At 43.1% G+C, this 23,265-nt stretch overlaps 2 protein-coding genes across 3 annotated transcripts in view; both read left to right on the top strand.

Annotated features, from left to right (window-relative positions):
- Positions 1-3,532: 3,532 nt before the first annotated feature.
- slc35g2b (solute carrier family 35 member G2b) lies at positions 3,533-7,099 on the top strand. The gene is made up of 2 exons (XM_062521239.1): positions 3,533-3,739; positions 5,392-7,099. Exon 2 carries the CDS (start codon positions 5,435-5,437, stop codon positions 6,710-6,712), a length of 1,278 nt encoding a protein of 425 aa, XP_062377223.1. The 5' UTR covers positions 3,533-3,739; positions 5,392-5,434; the 3' UTR covers positions 6,713-7,099.
- A 4,354-nt stretch (positions 7,100-11,453) lies between these two features.
- nck1b (NCK adaptor protein 1b) overlaps positions 11,454-23,265 on the top strand; it is a 30,002-nt gene continuing 18,190 nt past the window's right edge. Inside the window, exon 1 of one of the 2 annotated variants that reach the window (XM_062521455.1) lies at positions 11,454-11,652. The gene's annotated coding sequence lies outside the window, so the exon portion shown is untranslated. Of the gene's footprint in view, positions 11,653-20,971; positions 21,140-23,265 lie in introns of those variants that run through there. The other variant, XM_062521456.1, reaches the window with a different exon arrangement.

The following is a 23,265-nucleotide window of genomic DNA, read 5'->3' as shown; positions in this document are numbered from 1 at the left end:
GAGTTAACTCTATTACACAGTACCGTTTACGCCGCTAGATGGCGTAATTGACCACATAATAACTTTAGTCACGAACAAAAAGGTTTCTTTTCTTTCTTGAAGGGGTTAGCGTTGCCGTTGCTGTATATGTGTCCTGGCTTACAATTCCGTTTAATGAGCTTAGTATTCAATGTATTTCTGTATGCTGCAGATATATTATATATCTATATAAATAGCCATCTACCTATATTTCTCTGTATGTATGGAAATCCTGAATGTCTCTGCTGGAACAATACAAAGTTAAACCCCATCTATTCTCCGTCCTATTCTAACTGATATACCATCCAGTATAGTGCCACTACCCTACCCGAATCAGTGCAAACCTATAACCTCCCCAATAATAATAGTAATAATAATTAGGTAAAAATAATAGTTTCTGCTTTAGGGAGAAATCTCAGAATTCCCCTCCAGCTAAGGAAAGTGGGAGCTATGTTTTTAGACTCAGTAGGCAAGCTTAGGCTATGTGTGGAGACTTAAACTGTGAAGTTTGGCCCACTTATTGTATAGCAGTTAACAATTCTAGGTTCAATTAATTACATCCAACACAAAGTGTTATAGAAAGTATTACTGTGTGTTTCATTTAACTATTGTTCATTTAACATTTAAATGAACAATTTAATTAATTTAGGCTATGGGTGGTACAGGTGAATTATTACCACACAGTTACTATTTAGAACTACGTAATCCTTAATTGAGATTTCATTTAAAGTTTTAAACTTTTAAAAAGGGGTTTAAAAACTGTTTTTGTACTTTCATTTTATTATGTCACACTGAACTGAATTCTAAGAGTTAAAAACAAAGGATACAATAAATGTTTTGTGATGCTTGCATTGCATAGTATTTCATTTAGGATAAGCTATATCAAAGCAGGTAGAAGTAACTGTAGTCACTTGACATTTCTGAGGATTTGCATATTTCCACCAGAGCAGTGGTAAAGACATTCTTCAGTGGAGGCACCACACTAGTTAATCACGCTATCAACATCTTCTTACCTTTTCTTCTGTTATTACTATTCTTTAACTTTATGGTAGACAGTGAGTCCAGCAAATTGAGAACCTAGGATCCTGTTTATGTTTATGAATGTGACTATGTGTATAGTATATGTTGAGACATAAGGGTGGAAAAATAGGTTACATTTATATAATGCAAATGATTAAGTTAACAATGTCATTGAATATGTTGTACAAACAAGAAGAGCGAAATGGTAAACTTTTAAGAAATCATCATCCACATCATAGTTTGACGCTGTGTGGGGTTATGGACTTGACAGTTTTGCATGGAATTGCTCATACAGTATATACATATATATTATGTATATGTATATGTGTGTGTGTGTGTGTGTGTATGTGTGTGTGTATGTGTGTGTGTGTGTATGTGTGTGTGTGTGTGTGTGTGTGAGTGTGCCTTGTTGCCGGTGTACAGTATTTCTGAATATGAATGCTGTCTGGACAGGAAATGGCATAGCTTTTATCACATGCAACCAATCCAAAATCGATTTCATATTAGGGATGTTAACCCGGTGACTGTTTGACCGATGGTTGACCGTATCCACGTTAACCGACCAAAGTTGTCGCTAGTCGGTTAACAAAAAAAAAAAAGAGGCATCTTTAAATTAGCCTAAAGACAGTGGACTAAACGTTACTACAGCTAGCCATCTCATTCCAAGAAGATCTTTTTTTCGTGAAGTTAACAAATTATCCCTCACACTCAATTTTTCATAACTCGCCTGCTTGTAGGCTAGGCTACGTAATAAACCAATAAAAACATTTGGTACGAGGTCACAGCGGTGGCCGGTGCGTCTTTTGCAATCTGGAAGTGCGCTGTTTTATCCATTGGTTTTATCGTGTTGCAGTCTAGGCAACTTTCCGCATAAGATGGGCTTAGATTTGGAAAGACATTACATCTACATTTCAGGAAGGTTCATCAATGGTAACAGATAAGGTAATGATCATCTTTCGTTATTATTGTTAGCACTTCCTCAAACTAAGCTGCGTCTCTTCGGAGCTGTCATTTTCATAAGTGAGCCGCGGCCATTTCAGCTTCAAATGAGCTTCCAACGCTAAACAAATGCCTTTATTTGCAACGCGATCACCTTGTACCCAAACCATTTTCGGAGCGAAGGAACCATTTGTCCTCCACTTACAAGCTCCTTGGTTTGCAGGACTCATGTTTGGTGCTGTAGGGGATTTAAAAAAGTGACGTGAGTGAAAGGGCGGCGCCGGGGCTGTGTGTAGCCTATGAGCGGGGGACAGAGAGATGAGAGTTGGGAAATTGCGTGGCAGTTATTAATAGCATAATTTATTTTAAACGAATCGGTTAACCGGTTTCAACCGGCTAATGAGCCTCGGTGGTCGGTCAAGAAAATTTGTAGTTTTCGCCATCCCTATTTCATATTCAGACATGTTAACCAGTAACAGCCTGGTTGCTTTGACATATCAACACCAAATTTGATCCTATTACACCATTTGAACAGGTGAGTCGTCCTATTTATTCTACCATCAATTTGAGGCTATAACACATTGCAACTTACTCAACAGTGAGTAAACAGCAGATATTCCTGCAATTCTCCTAACATTACTCGTATTTGTTCTAGAAACATGCCTAGTTCCTTAGGCTCCTTCCTTCTTTCACTGGTTACGTGTTTCATGCTGGCTACACGAACAACTCATACATAATTCAACACAAGGTCTACAGACCTTAGAGGTGTACATTTCATTTCCATACATCAAAGCATTCGCCCATGGCAGCCAATCAAATTCGATGGCGAAGCCTCCAAACAGGAAGTGAGGTCAAATCTCGGAAACGTTTTGAGGTGTCAAGACCATATTTGGTAGGATGATTTTGGACACAATCCAAAGTAGCCTTAGTAAATTTGGTGTAATTTGGCCACTAGGGGGCGTCGCAATTAGCAAAAATGCATTTTGTCTCATATCTCTTTACATCTTTGGGATGACATCCACATTTTTACATTGGAGGTGCTCTGGGACATTCCACTGATGAACCTAGGCAACCCGTCACGTCAGTGTAAGAATTCGGCAATCGAGGGTAACGCCGCCAAACTCGAAGCAGCTTTGCGTCTTGGCCAAACTTTAGTGTTTTGACCTGAGGGCGAGCGGTCGCATCTCCTGCTGGAGCGCTTTCGCGGCGCGTCGGAGCAAGCACACTTCGCACTTTCCCACCGGGAAGTGCATTCTAGTTTGAGTATTGCAGGGCTTAGTTAGGGGTCCAGGGTTAAAGACACTCACGTTTTCATATAGATGACATGATGACCAAGAGATTCACGAGGCATTACTGGTGGTGGCCATGATTTTGAATGATGACGATAACAAACATGCAGGATCATCATGTTATATGGCAGCATGTCCATTCACACATGACCACACATTCGCATTCGCACCCTACCCTACCCCCACTCCCATGCGTGCGGTGAAGGTTTTTTTTTTTTTTTTTTGAATTTGTAGTGTTATAGAGAAACAGCGATGCTCCCTCCCTCCAGCACCAACAAGCCTTCGCGCTAAACGTTAAGAGAGGTTTCAAGAGCGTCTCGTGCATACGCACCTGCTTTCTTGGAGACATCCGGGGAGACGGGTGAGGAGATGGCAAGCGCAGTTTTATATATATTTGGTGTACGGCATCGAACGCCAACCACTCATATGATGCTTCTCCTAACAAAATCCAGTGGGATCTAATAAACCAAAAGGTGAGTTTATTTGGATTCAGTCTTGCATTGATGAGAAATGTGTTGCGCTCAAATTCACAATCATATCACATTTGGATATAGTTCAGCAAACACGCGAGGTGGCAAAGAGGATGAAAGGGAATACATATTATCGATTGTTATAATTTTATTGAAGGCATGAAGTGGTTTGCTTTACGCATCGGTGTTGTTATATAAAGAGACAATTTTCACATATTTGTTTGTGGCGTTTGTGAGTAGCCTATTGTTTCTGTCGCTTCTTGAACAGTAACCCCATAATCATATTACATTATCAGTTATTAGACTATGTGAAATAGTTAACGGTGAAAAAAATATATAAATTAAAGCTTATTTGTTTTCTGGTATTCACAGTAGCCTACCTTTCCTTTCCACAATACCCTACCTTTCCTTTTGGAAGATATAGTCTACGTACATTTGTTTTCTCATACGTTATATGATCATTATAATTTTAGAAATTGTGGGAAATTGACTTCGGGCAGCGTATGATAGAAACAGAGGCGCTGAAATTCAAAGAGGCTATATAGCTGGAAGCTGAGAAAATAAAGCACAAAAGGTTCAGACTTGCAGAGGAAAATCTGATTTCTGAGAGAAAAGACTACTCATGGGAACACGAGATGTTCAGAGAAGACTATGATTTCATCCATGATTTTAAAACAAGAACGAAAGGGTGGATGAGTGGAGAGAGAAAGAGAGTGAGTGAGTGAGAGAGAGAGAGAGAGAGAGAGAGAGAGAGAGAGAGAGAAAGAGAAAGAGGCAGAGGGAGGCAGAGGGAGAGAGAGAAAGAGAAAGAGGCAGAGGGAGGCAGAGGGAGAGGGAGAGGCCCCCTTGTGGGATTATATGTAGTTGCAATCTTATACCAAGATTTCCGTTGGAAGTGATCATTCTAGTACAAAAGAGACCAATTGAAACCTTAAAGGTGATGTTTTTGCTTCCACAACAATTAACATTCTGTTTTGGGTAGAATCGAACATATGAAAATGTCAGTGCACACAATAATTAATGCATATATGCAGCATGATGATAGAAATACCATTTCATTGCTATTTCTCTCTCTGGAATTACAGTACATTTGCTGTGTTTCCCCTTTTCGCTTTGTGTATCTCCTGAATTGCAAACCAACCTCTGGGTTTGCCTCTCTCTTACATAATTTCTTAGCCATCAAACTGAGTCAACCTCAACACGCTTCTCTAAGCAGGCTCTACGGCACTTAAATATAGAGATTGCATTGCACATGAGAGATGAAGGAAGAGAGAGAGAGAGAAAGAGAGAGAGAGAGAGAATGATGGAAGTGTAGAGTGAGCCAGCCTGAAAAGGAGAGCACTGAGGCAGTAAGTTATGAATTATGTAAGCACCTCATCTGCATTTGGGGAAGCCTTGGTAGTACCTTAGTAAGCAATAAAAACTGTTTACTGACACCGTTTTGATCCACGCAAAAAGCGGATTGTTTACTTCTAACAAAATGTTTATTTGAATTATTGTATATCAGCACAAACAAAAGCAAGGAAGTAAGATGTACTGGATCTTATGGATTTTCATGTTGCCGGTCTTAAAATGAATTTTTATATTTTTTTTTTATCATTTCTTTAATTATTATTATTATTAATCTATACTTTTTTTTTTTTTTTTTAAAGCAGCACTGCACCCTAGTCAACTCCTTCAGATTAGAGTTCGGGAACCATGGATCCATCCTCCTCCAGACAACAGTACGGCTCCAAAAAGCGAGTCAAAATCCACCCCAGCAGCGTCACGGTGAAGTACGCCACCCACTTCCCTCAGCCAGGTGAAGAGGGCTACGACGACGCGCCCTCCTTCGAGGACTTCGGCTCCTTCATGGACCAGACCCCCGGCAAGCGCCTGGTGCCAGAGGGCGGACAGGGCAGGACTTTGTTTGGCACCATGGACACGCGGCCGCCGCGGCCCCCCGGAGGCGGCGCCGGCGCCAGCGCCGAGGACATGCGGGACAGAGGAGTGGGCGGTCAGCTCCAGAGCTTCGGCGAGGCCTCGGTGCTGGCCTCGCGCGTCACCTGGGGCGCCCTGTTCGGGGCGGCGGTGGCCCACGGCTGCGTGGCGCTCATCACGCGCCTGGCGGCCGACCGCTCCAACGTGCCCTCCCTGGAGCTCATCTTCATCCGCTCGGTCATCCAGGTGTTTTCCGTGGTGGTGGTCTTCTACCGCAAGGAGGCTCCCTTCGGCCCCAAGGGCTACCGCCTGCGGCTCTTCCTCTACGGCGTGTGCAACGTCATCTCCATCACCTGTGCGTACACCTCCTTTGCCATCGTGCCGCCCAGCAACGGCACCCTCATGTGGCGCGCCAGCACCACCGTCTTCAGCGCAGTGCTCGCCTTCCTGCTGCTGGAGGAGCGGCTGGGCTACACGGACGTGGTGACGGTGGTGGGCAGCGTCTTCGGCCTGTGCCTGGTCATGGTGCCCAACATCGCCGACGAGGACAAGTCGCCGCTGGGCTTCTGGAAGGAGGCCTTCGGCTACACCATGACGGTGATGGCGGGCTTGACCGCCGCCCTGTCCATGATCGTCTACCGTGCCATCAAGGACCGGGTGAGCATGTGGACGGCGCTCTTCACCTTCGGGTGGACGGGCACCGTGTGGGGCGCCTCCACCATGTTCGTCATGCAGGAGCCCATCATCCCTCTGAACGGGGAGACCTGGGGCTACCTGATCGGCATCTGCATCTGCTCCACCGTGGCGTTCCTGGGGGTCTACTACGCCCTCAACAAGTTCCACCCGGCGCTGGTCAGCACCGTCCAGCACCTGGAGATTGTGGTGGCCATGCTGCTGCAAATGATCGTGCTGCGCATTTTTCCGTCCACCTACGACGTGCTGGGCGCTCTGGTGATCATGGTGAGTGTGTTCGCCCTCACCGGAGTCAAGCTCTACTGGGTGGGCCGGGCCATACGGCAGGACTACCAAGAGATCCTAGACTCTCCGATTAAGTGATGAACACTTGGCATCCCTAGATGTGTGTGTATTTGGTATCTGTCTGGATTTGTGTGTGTGTGTGTGTGTGTGTGTGTGTGTGTGTGTGTGAGTGTGTGTGTGTGTGTGTGCGCGTGTGCGTGTGCATATCTGTGTGCATTGTTGATGTGTACAGTATGTGTGTGTATGTGCTAGAATGAAAGTGAGTGTGTATGTTTGTATGTATGTATGTATGTCTGTACAATGTATGTGTTTACTTGTTTGCTAATCAATGTGCAATCAATGAATGTCTGAAATATCATCTATTTATTTTATATTGTGAACATGGTGTTGAAAGAGTGGCAATTGTGTAAAGTCTTTGCTAAATGTTATTGCGTGACAAAAATAAAAAATAAACATGTTCCATGATGCATGTGTTCTCCAAACATGATCCTGTCCAGACAACATTGTTTAGATTGTTTTAGGTGTCAACAGTTATCAAGCACGGTTCAGAAACAGCTGAATTGCCTTATATGTCAAATTATGGAAGATACTGCTGGATATGCTATTCATAGGTTTCATCAGGTATAAAGACAAGCACCTTGATTATCAATGCAGACTGCATGGTGCTTGATTAATACACCTGTGGAAAGGGACCTGATGAAACCCATGAATATACACATATGAAATCTAGATGCATTCTATCTCTGATTTAGCGAATTCTGAGGCATTTTGGTTGTCTTCTTCCTCTTCAAAAAAAAAAAAAAAGATGAGATGAGATGTTAAGACAAAAAGCCAGCCGTCCCAATTGTTGAACCGTTATTGATTCTGGTCACTGCTATTGCTTTTCTTTTGTGCAATCAGTATAGTACATGAGAAAATGAAGGTCACCAAGAGGGGAAAGGCATTTGTGCCTTTATTGACATTCTGCAGTCACAAATGAGCTATGCTAATGTTTCTCTGAGAGACAGCAGAGAGATCAAGAGCCGATGACTGCAGACCCTCACCGCTGTGACTCACAATAAATGAAACCAAATTCAAAACATCTGCATTCGGAGGCAACTCATAATGATCACGCAACAGTATCAAGACAGGGTGACTCCCTGCGTTGTGTTTTTCAAGTCCATCTACAGAAGTTTCTCCAGCTCTGCCATAAGTTATCTTTCCTCCTCCCTTTCTGTGGCACTGGTGGTCGAATTAACCCAACGCACTTTATTCAAGGAGCCACTACAGCTATTGGGTGTAAAGTTTAAGCACAGCGCTCAACACATAACCTAATCATGAGTAGGTGAGGAGATAGATTGCATCACTTGCAACATTTAGGTATTTTGAAATACTTCAGCTGCAGGTGTAGTAGTGTGTGTGTGAATTGTACATGTCAGACGTACAACATGATAACAAACAAGCATAAAATGTGTAGCCTATTGTTTTTTTTACTGTGCATTAATTGTCATCCTCCTGACCTGATTTAATGACAGGATGTTTTTATGTTTCTCTCAACGTCCAGCAGGTGGCGTATGAGAGATATCTCTGGATGTGATCAGATTCAGAGATCAGTGTTTAGTATAGGCTCATGGTTAATGTTATACTGGTAAGCCAAGGTATAGCCAAGACTACAAATTGGTTTAAATTGTGTTAATTGTAGTGCTGATCAGTGATAAAGAAAAAAAGAAAAAATAATAATAATACAGAGAAATGAAGGCCTGCTATCTTCAAACAGCTCTGTTTTTGAAGGAATATTATCTGTGGTGAGTCAGATTGGAGCAAGGAAAAGGAGGGGTGCAGTGGGACATACAGTAAGTCCATCTGTTTGTGCAGGAAACAGATTGCTTCCTGTACTGTGTCAGGAGCACCACATACTGTATTGCACCTCAGCCAACAGAACTTTTGTGTATGTGTATCTGTGTGTGTGTGTGTGTGTGTGTGTGTGTGTGTGTGTGTGTGTGTGTGTGTGTGTGTGTGTGTGTGTGTGTGTGTGTGTGTGTGTGTGTGTGTGTGTGTGTGTGTCTGTGTGTGTGTGTGTGTGTGTGTGTGTGTGTGTAGTTGTTCACAAACAGCGACCTGGAATGACCATCTCATAGCCAATGTAGATTATCTCTCTATATCTCTTATACTCTTGGATTCAGAAACACATGCTAACTGTGTATGATGAATAAGTAAATATAAATGTATACATGTGTAAATTGTTTGCCTGATGAATACAGCAATGAATTGACTGGCTTTATCTGGGGAAAGACTACAAGTAACTTGACCATAGTGTAATAATTTTCAAAGGCCAATATAATCCACTGTTTAATATCTTTAGTATTTGTACCTTACAGTATACAGTTTGGCACTTTTTAGGAATTTTCATGAGCAAATTGTTATTATCTCATAATGTTGATATAGGTATGATGGACTGGTAAACACAGCTGTCAAACCCACCATCATTTCTCTTATACAATATGCTCCCCCTGGGACAGATTAGCCATCACCATGGACTCAGTTGTCACTGCTGATGACACCCAACTATACTGTACATCAGCACCAAACCCTGTAACCAGCTCTCACACACACCAGTTGTCAACTGCCTGCAGGAAATGAAAACTTGGATGACTGCTAATTTACTCAAACTAAACAGCGATAAAACTGCTGTCATCGTGTGGTGGGTCCCGCATCACTGCTCAAAAAGGTTGAGCATCTCCTCCTGGATGTGGATGGCAGTTCCATCTCTCCATTCCCAGAAGTCTGCAACCAGGGCATCATCCTGAACTAAACCCTCTCATTCCAGTCACATATTAAAACAACATCTCCAAATCAACCAAATCTACCACCTCAAGACTCTGGGCCTCACTCTCGGACCCTAACTTAAATTCTCATCCCTTCATCACCTCCTGCCTGGACTATTGCAATGGTGTCCTGTCTGGTCTGCCCAGCAAGGTCCTGGGCAGTCTACAATATGTGCAGAACTCAGCTGTCAGAGTCCTAACACACATCAAACCCTGCCAGCACATCACTCTCATCCTCATGCAGCTACTCTTGCTGCCAAGTAAGTCTTGTATCAACTTCAAAATCCTCCTCCGTATATGCCACCATGCACTTGCACCCCAGTACCTTAATGATCTCCTCCACATCCAGTGCCTGTGGTCCTCTGACAAGGATCAGCTTGCCATCACCCGTACCAGACTGCAAACCTTTGGGGACAAACCTTCTGTGTTGCTGCCCTCTCTGGACATGTTCAAAAAGCACCTCAAAGCACTGAAGCCTTTGGCCTCTATCCTCTTTGCCCCCTCTTTACTAAGCGACCTAGGGCACCTTGAAAGGTACTATATAAAACTAAATGTTTAGTATTATTGAGTTATTGTTCAAGTTGGAACACCCCACAAACATGTAGCCTCTAAGAAAGCCTTCACGGTATACATGACATTCCCAACAATAATTCTTAGTCAAAAGACACCGGTTAACACACTAGCATGTTTTCATCAGGGCTAACTGGGCTATTGGTGGGGTTTTGCATGTTTTTTTGGTTGCCAGCCCAGCTCTTAGACCAAAACCCCACAATGCTGTTTTTAATGCAAACTTTGTATTCAGTGAAGTGTTATTCACCTATCCATGAGATAAAGGCTTTGGTATAGGCCCTGTCCTTGGTCCAGGTCACAGAGCGTGCAGACCCTTGCAGATCCTGCCAGAATGAGACGGCAGGGGCAGCGCCTACCCCATGGAGGACTGGACAAGGGCCGGACTGGTGGTGGTTAGGAAAGAGGGTGGGGACAGTTAAAGTCAGCATCTGAAAGTAGCTCTTACTGCCATATCAACAAGCCTGGCTCTTACAGTTGAAGCTGAAGGTTTGGTGACTGTTTGCTACCTTCGCTACACTACAATAGGTAATTTCTTTTTTTTTTGAGATGTATGCTAGTCTGGCTATCACCATAAGCTCAATCTTTCAAGATGGAACATAAAGGAAGGCTGCGCTTTGTTTCTACTGCACAATTTCAGAATTACACGTCTTGCTGGAAATATATATTTTTACAGAGAATCTGTTCTAGATTAGAGAATAAGATATTTATTATTAGGTAGGCCTTTATCTCTATCAAATGATTAAAATATTGGGTCATGATCAACAGTTAAATGGCAAATCCTCTTGCAGGCCATTTGGAGCGGTGTAGCATAGGTACAGCCTTATTCGATCTGACTCAGAGGAACACATTTTGTGGTGGAGGTGGTATTTTCCAAGCAAACTGACACAGTCCTGCAGTGGGTAGGCTAATCTAGGCCTACATCAACAGAGCAAGATAAGTTACTCTGTAATAACATCATGACAAGAAATGTGTCGCAATGTTAACAAAAATAACTAACTTCTGATGAGGCTTTGGTGAAAATTGTAGGTAAACAAACAACTAAAGAGATATTCCACCAAAAACGAAATAGCATAGGCCTATGCCAGTGGGGGAAGAAGAGTAGTAAATAGATAATTTAAACCACAGCCCTAATTGGCTTCACTTGACTTGATTTGGTCACTTGACTTGATCAGCCTAACTCAAGGCCTGATTCCTTTTGTGCAGGCCATGATACACTGACTAGCGTTTCATAGGCTATAGCTGAATTGCATGAACTCGCCTTGAATCCACAACCAACAACTCATTAGAAGGCTATGCTTTCCCCCCTCTAAATAGGAGAAACAGAGTAGCCGCACAGTCCAAACGTCTTCGACTGTAGCACATGAGTTGATTGGCAGAAGCGTTGACGAATTAAAACGTGTTCTGAGTAGCGCAGCCAATGAAAACCAAGACAGCGAGGATTGTAGAAACAAGTTAGATCGAAGAGAACTTCTCATGCAGGAGACTGAACCGTGAACCACTCCATCCAAGGCAAAATGATAATACCAGCCTTGGCACCGTAGCCATACTGATGTGCCCATCATTATACTTTTTGCGTCTTGGACTTCATACCTAAAGCAGTGCACCGTCAAGTGATTGATTCGAAGATAGATCAATCACAGACAGGTAAGACCGCCGCGCCAAGCTGACACAATTTGTGATCACACCGATATCAGTGTTGGTTGGCACACATGCTACTCTTGCAGGGCTAGGACAACTACCCTATGCTAGCCATCGACGTAGCATTTGAATGCTAACCCATCTCCGTATGGAAATGAAAAACATATATTTCTTAGGCCCAATAGTTGTATTTTCCCTTGATAAACCCATTCTTAAAGTAACGTCAAATGACAGAGGGAATCTGATGAAGGATGCATTTACAAATGCTTGTGGAGTCAGTGGGCTTTTAAATATTACTAGGCTAGCCAGCTAACAGTTAACGTAATATATACATGTTAGGAGGATATTGCACTCATCGTTAATATTTTTGAAGATTTGCGTTTGTTTGTATTTTTCGTCTTAAGTTTTACACATCCGGCGCGGCAGGATTTGAGTTTAAGGCCGGCTTTAATCTTAGATCGTGTTGTGGTGTTTTCACCCGGCTAGCTGGCTGACTGTTGAGGTGGCTAGTGCGCTTTGATTTTTTTCCCAACGTTAATGAATCCGTGGCCACTCGACTCGATTCTTTTTTCCCCTTTTTTGGAAGGGAGGTTGCGAGAGGTTCAGCAAACCTCCAGGTGACGTTATTGTCCTCAAACGGCTTTATGCGCTTTTTTCCCCAAATACACATTGTGGTGATTGTAAAATGTCGATGTATATTGGGTGGATATTTGTGATCTTCGGGGACGTTACTGTGGAATGAATACTGCATTGCCGTCGATGCAGAATGCTTATTTGCGTCTTTGTGACATTTCCTAAGTAGAAGTACAACTGTCAGGCATTGCCAGGTGTGGCAGTGAGGTTGCATTCAAAACTGTCTGTAATCAACGAAGAGAGTGGAAACTTTAAAACAATGCTGCCTTTGCAGATCCCTGTTCTGAATCGCAATCATTATTCAGATTTTTGTTTTCGCTGCCAGAAGCTGGATAAATAAGGCCGTGGTGAATGCTCATTTGTGAAAATTGTGGTTAGCAGTTTAACCAGTGCTGAAAGTAGTGTAATCAAAGGGTTTTAAGTGCTGTATTTTGCCAAATCGAGTCAAAACGCCCCTGAGTTTGGGCAGGGTGTTTCTTTGTTGACCCAACTCTGCCCACACTGTAGTTTCATCTCGTGGTAGAGCTGCCAACCAAGGAGCCTCCCATGTCCATTGAATGTGTGTAGTTATAGCATGCCAGTGACATCACATCACATTCAAGAGATCATGCTGTTAAATCAAGAAAGTCCTGCACTGAACTCCAGTAGCTGTAACAGGTTCAGTTCAGTGTGGCCAGTATTGCCAGTATTGCCCTGTACTGTTGTGCATTACTGTCCATTCATCTGAAATCTCCCTGTCTTCACGCTTTTCCTCTTGCTTCTCCATTGCTGGGCTCCCTGTGGTCTCCTGGCAGGCTGGCACAGCAGAGCCTACCTCATATTAGCCACTTCTGCTCCAGCCCGACCACTCAGGCTCCATGCCACACCACTCACTCTCCATCTAGAGTGCACATTAGCCTGGGTGTTCCCATACTGCCTTGCGCGCAATTTCATTCACGCTGCTAAGGCAGTCTGGAAACTTAACGCCCTATTTTTTGCCTGAGATAGGGGATCAATCACAGAACAGGGGGGAAAGCAAGACGATGGTGAGCTCACATTTGATAGACATCCGTGGCGCCCAATGAACGGATCTGAGCATTTTTTTTTCAAATACGAGAAAATGAACGTTTGTTTGCCAGACCATGTCTCATTTGAGAAGTGGTAGGCGCTAGCCAGGCTAAGTGCAAATAGCATCAGGGTTTTTTGCGACCACCTTAACTTTACACTCTTCGGCAGAAATGTTCCCAACTCCCATTACCACTCTGGCAGTAGGCACTGATGCTGTGGCCCCATCTTCTGTAGCTAGCGTATCAATTGCAGCGGAATTCCGGACCCTATGTCTCAACCCAAATTAAGTAATTCATTTTAATTGCCACTTTATACCATGACTTCTGTGTGTATGAATGGACATGGAATGGGAGATTCTCTCCATTCCTTTATTATGCCGGCAATGAACATACTATACCCTTTCACATAGCAGAGCCCCAATCATACATGGGCCTATGGGAAGAGTGGACAATTATAGTCATCTTCCCATGGGGTGTCCTGAAAAAGAATCAAGGAAAGTGAAAGAAACACAAAACAATATCCTATATTTTTCACTCAAGCATTCACAAAGTTTTTGTGTCACTCATGCCTGTCCCTACGTCACTGGTTCCACTCACTGTTCTACATCTGGAATCCATTAAGGAGAGGAGCTGTGATATGAGGATCCTCAAATGCCTAGCAATCATAGATTTCATCATGTAGCCTAATGTGCATCTGTTCCACTATATATAGGCCTGCCTCTTTTGGAAGCAGCCAGATGTATCCTCTCTTGGGAGTCAGTGGACATCACTCACGTTGTCTTGGCTGAAGGCATCCTAGGACCACTATCAAGCCAAACATCCTTATTAGCTTTTTGATCAAGCATCCTAGTGGGCAAACTAGTGAAATTATGTTTTCTGAACTAAACGTTCTAGAGGAGCCAATGATGGGACAGCACCATTCACTCCACTTTTGAATTCTGGGAGATTTAAACCACATTCCACCTCTCCTCCATTCTCCTCCACTTCACTAGTAGCTCCTACTGTAGCTCACATAATCCCTTATCCAAAGGCAGTGCCAGTGGGTATCACTCACACACACACCATCTTCTTTATAGACATGATCTCAGAACCATGGCCAGCTACCAATCCAAACATGCTCCTTATTTAGTGTTCTAAATGAAAGATCCTGATAGGCAAAGTAGTGAACATGTGAACTGCGATATAACAAAGCCTCGCTTCAACACATGAACAGAGTTCTCAACAATAGCCTTATTATTATGATTAGCCTATATCCCTTTCTCATCACTGGCTATGGCCCCATACACACAATTGCCTCAGTACACAGGGAACCCTATCTCTCTCTCACTCTTCCACATACTCACACTAGGCAAGGAGGATACACTTGGGTTGTGAACTTGTGACACTTAGGAAACCGATTCAAGAACACAGTAAGTCTCTTCAATGTTTTTTTTTTCTTTTTTCTTCTCAACTACGTGTGCAGTTATCAGCAGTGCAAGTGGCATTGAAGTGAGACGAAGCATCAGTCATTTATTGCAGTACTAGTGTGTGTCCTCACAGTAGTAGCAGCAGCAGCAGCAGCAGCACACAACCTTTTCTGAATCTCTCTCAAGTTCAAGAGCTTCTCACGTGTGTTTGTTGAAGGGAGCCTGTTGCAGCTGGTGAGATTCTGTAATTACTGTGACACTGACAGACATTTCCAGAGTCTTTCATTATGTCTAGGGTGGAGGTGGGTTGCATTTGCTCTGAGGCTGAGTGGAGGCTATCCCACAGCACTTGGACAGTGGCTGAGGAAGATTGAGAATAGTTAATTTATCAAGTGCCATTTCTCTCAGACGTGGAGGTGTGGCATCCACATTCTGTTGGTTGTGAATGATTCTATCTGACTGGTAAAAAGATGGGTGGAGGAACACACACACACACACACACACACACACACACACACACACACACACACATTCTGCCAAGCAGATTTGTTTTGTAGAGCTGAAGGAATATGAATAATGTTTTTTAGACGCAGGATATGCTCTTTTATAATTAGCTACAGATATTACCTACAATGTTTTTTTCACTTCCTCTTTTCTTTGTAATTGTATCTGGTCGAGTGACTGCAGTCTTCCCTAATTGCACCATCATGTGCAAAGTTGTTGTGTTGGCAGTAGATTAAGAAGGCCAGATATTAGGGGTTTTCTCTGTCAGTCAGAAAGTGCGGGTGAGCGTGGTTTGGTTAATTGAAGTAAAACACTTTGGCTACTCTAATGTCACTGCACCACCACCTAAGTGTGCATCAGACAGGAGGAGGCATTCTACATCAGGACCATGTAATACCTACACTGAACATCATTTAGCTAAGTGATGAGTTGACACATAGACACACACACACACACACACACACACACACACACACACACACACACACACACACACATACTTACTTACTTACTTACAGTACTTACTTACTTATTGATATGCCAGCTATCTTATTGTGATATGAATTATGCTTGTCCAAACCTGTTTTTGTGTCTGTGTTCACTTCTCCTTTTTCATGGTGAGAATGATTTGTCTGAGTGAGCACACCACAATTCTCACAGCTCTCAGTACGCAACAAGAAAGGTGTTTGCTCGCAAAGTCACATTATTGCGCATTTTCCTTTGGTTATTGCAGTTTTTGTTTAATTCAAGTTGTGTCATAGCTGTTTGTTCATTCATGAATATCAGGACAAGGATTTGCTCTTAGTGGAGGGAGAATTCCCAGTGTAGCAGAAGGTAGTAAGCTGAATGGTATGTATTACTATGTCTCACCAGCAGACAGTCACTGGGTGATATATGTAGTCCAAAGTGTTGCTAAAATGTACGTCTAGCTCCAATTGCTCCAACATTTCATTATCCACAGTATGTCATTGGTTTATTGTGGTTTTGTCATACATTTGGAAGTTGCTGCATTCTATCACCTGGCCTCATATAGAGGCTAGTGTACTATATTCCATACTTGGCCTTCTGATGTAGTTCATCTGTTTCCCAGTTCCTCTTACTGCTAGACTTCTATCTATCCTAAAAGCCTGCGTCTTACCTACGAAAGAGGAAATGAGAGAAATCTATTCAGCCACATGTTGCTTTCAATTAAGTGCAGAACATGGCCAGTGGTCGTGTGGGCTAGCTTGGTTATAGGGGTTTTATTTTCAGGGTTGTTTTGATTTGGTGGGGGGTTGGTGTAACTTCTCAAGGCTCAATCCCATTTATAACGTCCATGCCTACCCTTCCACTACCTCCTGCCCTTATCCCTCGAAACAAACTGAGTTACACAATTAGGGGAAACCCCTTCAAGAACCTGATAGCCCCTCATCATGTAGTGGTATGAGGGTCAAACTGTGGCAACGGGGGTAGAGGACAAATGAGCTTATTTCTTTGAAAAGTTGATGTCTAACTTTAACATAGGCGAGATGAGCAGAGAAGTACAGAAAATGTGTTCTTGGCTTAGCCTGTTATTCAACCGTCCTGCATCGGATATTTAAATGGCTGTAGCCTACTCACTCACACGCCATGTTTACACAAAGTTATGTTGAAATTGTGGATAAAGATTTTTCAGAAATGCTTGTTACAACAATCCAATTTTATGTTAATGTTTTTTGTTATGTTCAGTAAGCTCGGATGTTTCGACAGAAAAATTCACCATGTTGTTGGCCTATCAAATAAGTGAAAGTGGAGAATTGAGCATTAACCTTTCAGAACATACCTGTACTGTCATTGCATCTCTGACACCAAATTCTGAAATGTGTTTTATAACAATCCCATTGCATATTATTCCTCAATATTACAAGACTACAGGGTATAACACTTATGGACTTTCAATGCATTTGATATTTGCCCCTTAAAACTCATAAAACTCATAGCCTTCAGGCACTTCACCCTCCCTACCCCTCAATTCCAAAGCAAATAGGAACACCCCTACATGTGAGAATGTAGGAGTAGTAGAGTGAATGCGGAGTAATGGGATTCAGTCTTACTGTTGATTGTATTCAATTGTTTTGGGGACTGAAACTGAAAGAAGGTGGTTTGTGCGAGTGTTTTTGCATGTGCTCCGTTTGACCTGCTTTCAGCCAAGAGGGCAAACCAGGTGTGCCAGTTCTGAGATGTTTCCCTTCTCCTTTGTCAAACGTCTGTCTTGCTCTCTTCTCTTTTTTATTTTGCATGATGTCATTTTGTTTGTGTGCAGTGCAGTGCATCTCGGAATGCCTTCGTGTAATATCATGCGGCCCCTGCGTGTTTGAGCGTGTGCCACTCAACTCCGTTCCTCAGCGGCTTGTTTAGTCAGACTTGTGTCCGAGCCCTGGAGCAGGTAAACTGTCAGAGCACATTGACTGGAGATGAAGCTCTGTGTGGATCCTCTCCAGTTTTCATACATCCCGGAGCTGCTTTCCGGGACTATTTTCTCTGTGGTGTGTGCCATGACTTTCAACTCTATCGATTGTGGGTTGGAGCTTATAACTTTGATTCTCAGTGACATTTCTGTCAGGTCTTCCTTACATTTGTGTGTTGCTTTACTTTATTGTATATCATAGTGTTGATGTAATACTATGTTCCTTTGCTTTTATGATGCCACGGATTGAAGGGAGAACTTTATTAGCTTGAATACCATACAGGAGGATATCCCTATACCCTCCCTTGTTCAACTGTGAGGTGAGAGAAGCTCAGGATTATTTGGGATTCTCTTCCATACAGGACAAGAATGTAGGAGAGGAGAGAATACACTGATGTCATACACAATAGTTACCAACAATTGGATAACTGGACTACCATTGCCATGTAGCCTACTGTATGAATTTGCCTGAGTAGACAGGTATTCTCACAGAATTTAGGTAAACTGGTGTGGCTTGTGGTCACACAAGGTGACACGTCTTCATTTTGCAAAATCTGATGACCTATTCATTACGCCTTCATCAGGGTCATTTTCACATACAAGTCATTCAGGATTTCCTTTATGTTACACATGAGTCTCTTGATTGGACAGGTGTTAATTGGGGGTGTGTCGAGTCCATTCACAAAATCTACATGACCACACGCAGGTTCTTGCTGCTGCAACACAGTGTAGTTTTGATCAATAGTGCAGGCATGAACATGACAATATATTCTTAAAACATTACATGTGTCATAGATTATCTATAGGATACCACAGATCTCTTACTTCATTCAGACATGAACTACGCATCAAGGATTCATGTGGGCCTAGTGTTTGGCGGTCATATATAAATGTACCCTAAAAGTGTAACATTTATGTAACTCCATATTATCATCCAGAATTGGTTGTGATCACATTCTTGTTGCCACCACTAGTTCAATCACAATTACGGTAGATATGTTCCCCAAATCAATCAGTCCTAGGTTTGGAAACTTGGTCATTCTGTGTCAGCTCAGATAAGGTTGTTGTTAGATTTTACACAAACCTTGTCCGTGCCATGTGTAGGTGTCCGAACCAAGGCCTGTCAAATATTTCTGCTCAAGTCCGATGTCCCTTGATGTTATTTCAGTTTCACAGCCTGGAAAAATATGCTCATTGATTTTCTAGATTTGGAAAAAAAGTAGAGTGACATCTTGGATCGTAAACTTTTTCTGTACACATTTGGGGTCAATCATTGTTTTTTCTTTAAAATACAAGATACTCTTAATCTTTTGCCAACATGTGAAGTCTCCAGAAACTATGGGCATGCATATATTAAGGATAAAACATGGGGTGTGATTGTGAAGATGGTTAAATAGCTCATTGTATGAGCATTTAGTACACAAAGTGGCAATATTTTACCCATAGATAAATATTGTACATATGTAACATTGTACTTTAACTATATGTAAAGTTTTTAAGTTTAATGATCACACGTTTACTTATTTCTACATAGATTGTTATGTTCCTATTACCTACTAGCTTCCTCCCCCATAGGTTACCATTATAGTTGCATGAAAATGAAAGTAAAGAAAAGGTATGCTGTGGAGACCTAAAATATTGGCACAACATTAATAAAGAATTATGTTTGCAGACAGAATACTCATTTAATGCTATGCGGCTACTAGTAACGACCCTCCATATCACACTTTTTGCACTTTAATGTAGGGCCTTCAGTGGGCATACAGTAAAACTTTAAAGGAACACGCCAACATTAGCTTAATCACAGTGTCTCCCAGAGTCAAATAAGTTGACATACCCTTCTTGTCTCTTCGTGCAGTAACTCTGATGCATCCATCACTGCTAGCCTAGCTTAGCACATTGCCTTGAAGTGGCTGGCTCCAATTAGCCTACAGCTCCCAATAGTGACAAAAGAATTCCAACATTTTCCTATTTACATGCTGTAATTTGTATAGTTACGTGTACAAATAACAATGTCAAATGAGACGCAGCCTAGCTGAAAACTTGTGTAGGGTACAAGATGACTTTTGGTCAACTGGTTTAACAGCAGGCTATATTTTCCTCTTAGTGAAGTGCACGAGGATGTTAGGATCCTGTCATTACATACTGTAGACATCACATAGATGTTTGTTGAAAGCAAGGACATTGTTGAAATGTGATTATCAGTGCAATCTCTATGTTTGAATCTGAAAGAATAATAAAGAGCATAAAGGGCCAGAATATGCCACTGTTGTGATGTAGGTCTACTGTAATTTGTCAGGCTTGTCAATCATCTTGCTCTCCTAAATTCTCTTGAAAAATGCAAATATAGTTTAAATCTGTCACATTAAATACTTGCCTTTGGGGTGTGCTTTGTAAGACTGCAGAGCATTAGGAACTACACACACATACGCAGAGCACATTCCAGAAGGCTCCACAGCCCTGTTATTTGAACAGGCTCGGAAAGGGATTAGGTTTCTGAGTGTGTGTGTGTGTGTGTATATGCACTGGTTTGTGTGTGTAGGCCAGTGGTATTGCCCTGCTAAAAGGGGTATCGCCTTCTTTTCGATCACTGGCTGTCTGTTAAGAGACCGGTCAGGCATATGACTGCAACAGCATGCCTGCATGCTCCTGTTGTCTCAGACCAGACCCAGACACCACAACAACTGCTGCAACCTTGTCGTCAAATGAGGTTTGAGTGGAAACAAAAAACTTTGACATTATCTCAACAAATGAAGGACTGGGGCACAATGTCCCTGTAATTTTCGCATCATTCGAAACCCCATTAGAGGTCATTAATCAGCGATCTGTCATGGGCCCTCTGCAGAGCTAGAGGGTGACTGGTTGAAGTAATCTTCTGGCTCCTCGCTAAAATCTCATCTCTCTGATCTTCAGCGTGGGTTCACCCTGGCATGGGCTGTCATCATGACACGGTTGTTGCTGTGACACGAGGCCGGGGTGCTGCAGTGATAAAGGATGTGGGGAAGGTGAACTTATCTTAGTTTGCACACCGTGTCTTTGTGTCCCACGATCTCTGCACTCGCATCTCAGAGTGTGGTTTTCTTGCAAGGCACTGTGTCGGTTATGACACAAGACTGAAGTGTGAATGCACTTAATTGTCATGGTGTGTGTGTGTGTGTGTGTGTGTGTGTGTGTGTGAGGTTGCTATGCAGGCTGCTTTCTTACTCACTTCCTCTGAGGTGTGGTAGAAACAAGCAGGTTTCCTCAGTGGCTGCTGGAGGCGTTGATGATGACGCCAAGTCTTAGACGATGCGTGTATCTGTCAATATAGGCTGGGATCGGTGAGTTGTGTTTGTTTTGGGACGAAGGAGACTCTTGGAGAGGGAGAGGAATGGAGCTATCTGTGAGGGAGTGTAAGGAGAGGAGTGATCATGTCACTGGATGACCTCCTGGCCCACAGCTGGGGCCTGACTGGGGAGTGCGAGCAGCGCTCAGATAAGGTAGGCCTTCCTGTCAGCCAGACTGCTTGTTGCCGTGGTGTGGTGTGTGTGAGAAGGCAGATTCCTTCCAGAGGATCCACTGAGAGTGGTGTATCAGTTTTCCCAGTAAACACGCGTAACCTACTTTTGTTCCTTGGCTTGCTAAAACGGCCAAGCAAATATAATAGAGCGTCTTTCGACAGCTCGCTCTGCGTTTGCCCAGCACCTCTGCGGGACGAGAAGTTTCATAGGGTGCCGTTAAACTAAGTGGGGCTCGAAGCCAGCCAAACTGTTGGTGTGTGTGGCTGAGAACACGGAAATCCGTTATCTTCTCGGTAGACTATTATGGATATTTCAGCGGATGTGAAGACTAGGCTATTTAATGCACTGTTATCGCTCAGGTTGTTGGCATTCAGGCAGAAGGCCTTGAAGAGCGCGCTAGTGGGCAGTAGCAGCTAGTCTGTCTGCAGTGCTACAAATGCAGGCCTGGTGGCTGGTGTGGTTAATTGAAATGGTGCAGGGACCAGGGTCCTTCCTGTTTCCTCAGGACAAGCTGCTGTAGAGCGGTTGGCATCTCTAAATACCAGTGAGAGGTTTTCTAGGGCAGTTGAGTGGGGAGGAAGGGAGGAGCTTAGCACAAGGGAGAGAGAACTCCAGCTCGTTCTCTCTCTCCTTTTTTTTTTTTTTCTCCTTCCCCTTTCTCTCACTGTTGAAATGTTTTCCGTCTCACTCCCTCCCCCAGACTTGCTAAAATTAGGAGAGACTCTTGTCATAGCTAAGTTACAGCCCTCAGTCATTGTTTCGGAAGTCGTCTTTTTCTTAGAAGGCCTGAATTGTCTGTCTGTCTGTCGGTATACATTGGATCTGTGAAGTGAAATATGAGCTTAGAAAGTAATATCCCTGTCTGTGCTGTCTTTGACCACCTGACCTCTCTGTTCTTTAAATCCTTGAACCTGGTGTCATTTTCACTCTTGGCCATGGAAACCATGGAAACCAACCAGTAGCATCTGCCACCAAGCCCGGCTCTCACCTCTCACATCTGTTGGGAACTCGTCGCCCAGTCAACAAACACTCAGTCTTCCGCACGCAGACCACATTAGCGCACACCTTAACCTTGATGTCATACATGTGGTATTATAGAGTTTGTGAGCTACTATACTAGTTGGAGGTGACGAGCACATCAAACGTACACGTGTATGTTGCAGAGCATCCTTGTCTTTAGAAGTATCCCTGCTGTCTTTATAAGTTCCAATGTCAATGGCCAGTTTTTTTCTCAATATGCCTATCTACAATAGTTCTCTACAAACCAGTCTTATGCAGTCCATATAGAAATTCCTCTTAAGAAATGGGAGTAGGGCATTTCAGCGTATCCCCAATAGGCCTACTCCCTTCAATTTGAGTCATGGGCCTCTCATGGAACTCTGTATCATACATGACACAGACAGACAGACAGACAGATATTCCTTAATTGTTATAGTGCTTGATGGTAAAATGTCACGTTAAGTTGGATTGGAAGAGGGAGAATTTACCAGGGTCGGTCGGTCTGCTCTACTCTACTCTCATTGGTTTTATTGAGTCCACTGTGGAGAGGGTGGTGCTGGTGCCTGGAGCCTCCTGAATGCTCACTCTGTTGAGAGGAGCTTCAGGATAGAATAGATTACAGAGTATCAGTGCAGGTTTGCAGGGAGATATCTTGTGATGTTGTTGTTATTTTATGTGGGTTGAAAAGGGTATGTGGGCATAGTATCATAGCTAGGCAGAGCAGCTGGTTGTCTCTGCTTCATCTGATATTTGACAGAATAATTTATGAACCTTGTAATGGCTAATTCTCACGTTACATTCACACTCGACCCGGTTTGGATTTTTTGATGTATTCTTTGACTGCTTGCTCCTTCTCTCCTCTCCACCCTCTACTTCAACGTTTTCCTCTGCAGATCAAGTGTTGGTTGGAACCCAGTTTTCTGCATATCGTTGTCCCAATTGCCCCTTACTTTGATTGCAGGCTGTATCATCTGCTGCTCACATGGTACTAGCGATGGCGTGTTTGATCTGAGATCTGAGGGAAAGGGAGAGGCGCTCTATGTGTGAGGCGCCTTGCTATGTTATAGGTCTGCTGAACGTCTATGTTGTAAGCTGCTACATGGAAT

This window comes from Sardina pilchardus, chromosome 19 (assembly GCF_963854185.1).
Source record: "Sardina pilchardus chromosome 19, fSarPil1.1, whole genome shotgun sequence".
NCBI lineage: Eukaryota > Metazoa > Chordata > Actinopteri > Clupeiformes > Clupeidae > Sardina > Sardina pilchardus.
The sequence above is the reverse complement of the archived record's forward strand: the minus strand, read 5'-3'. Positions and strand labels throughout refer to the sequence as shown.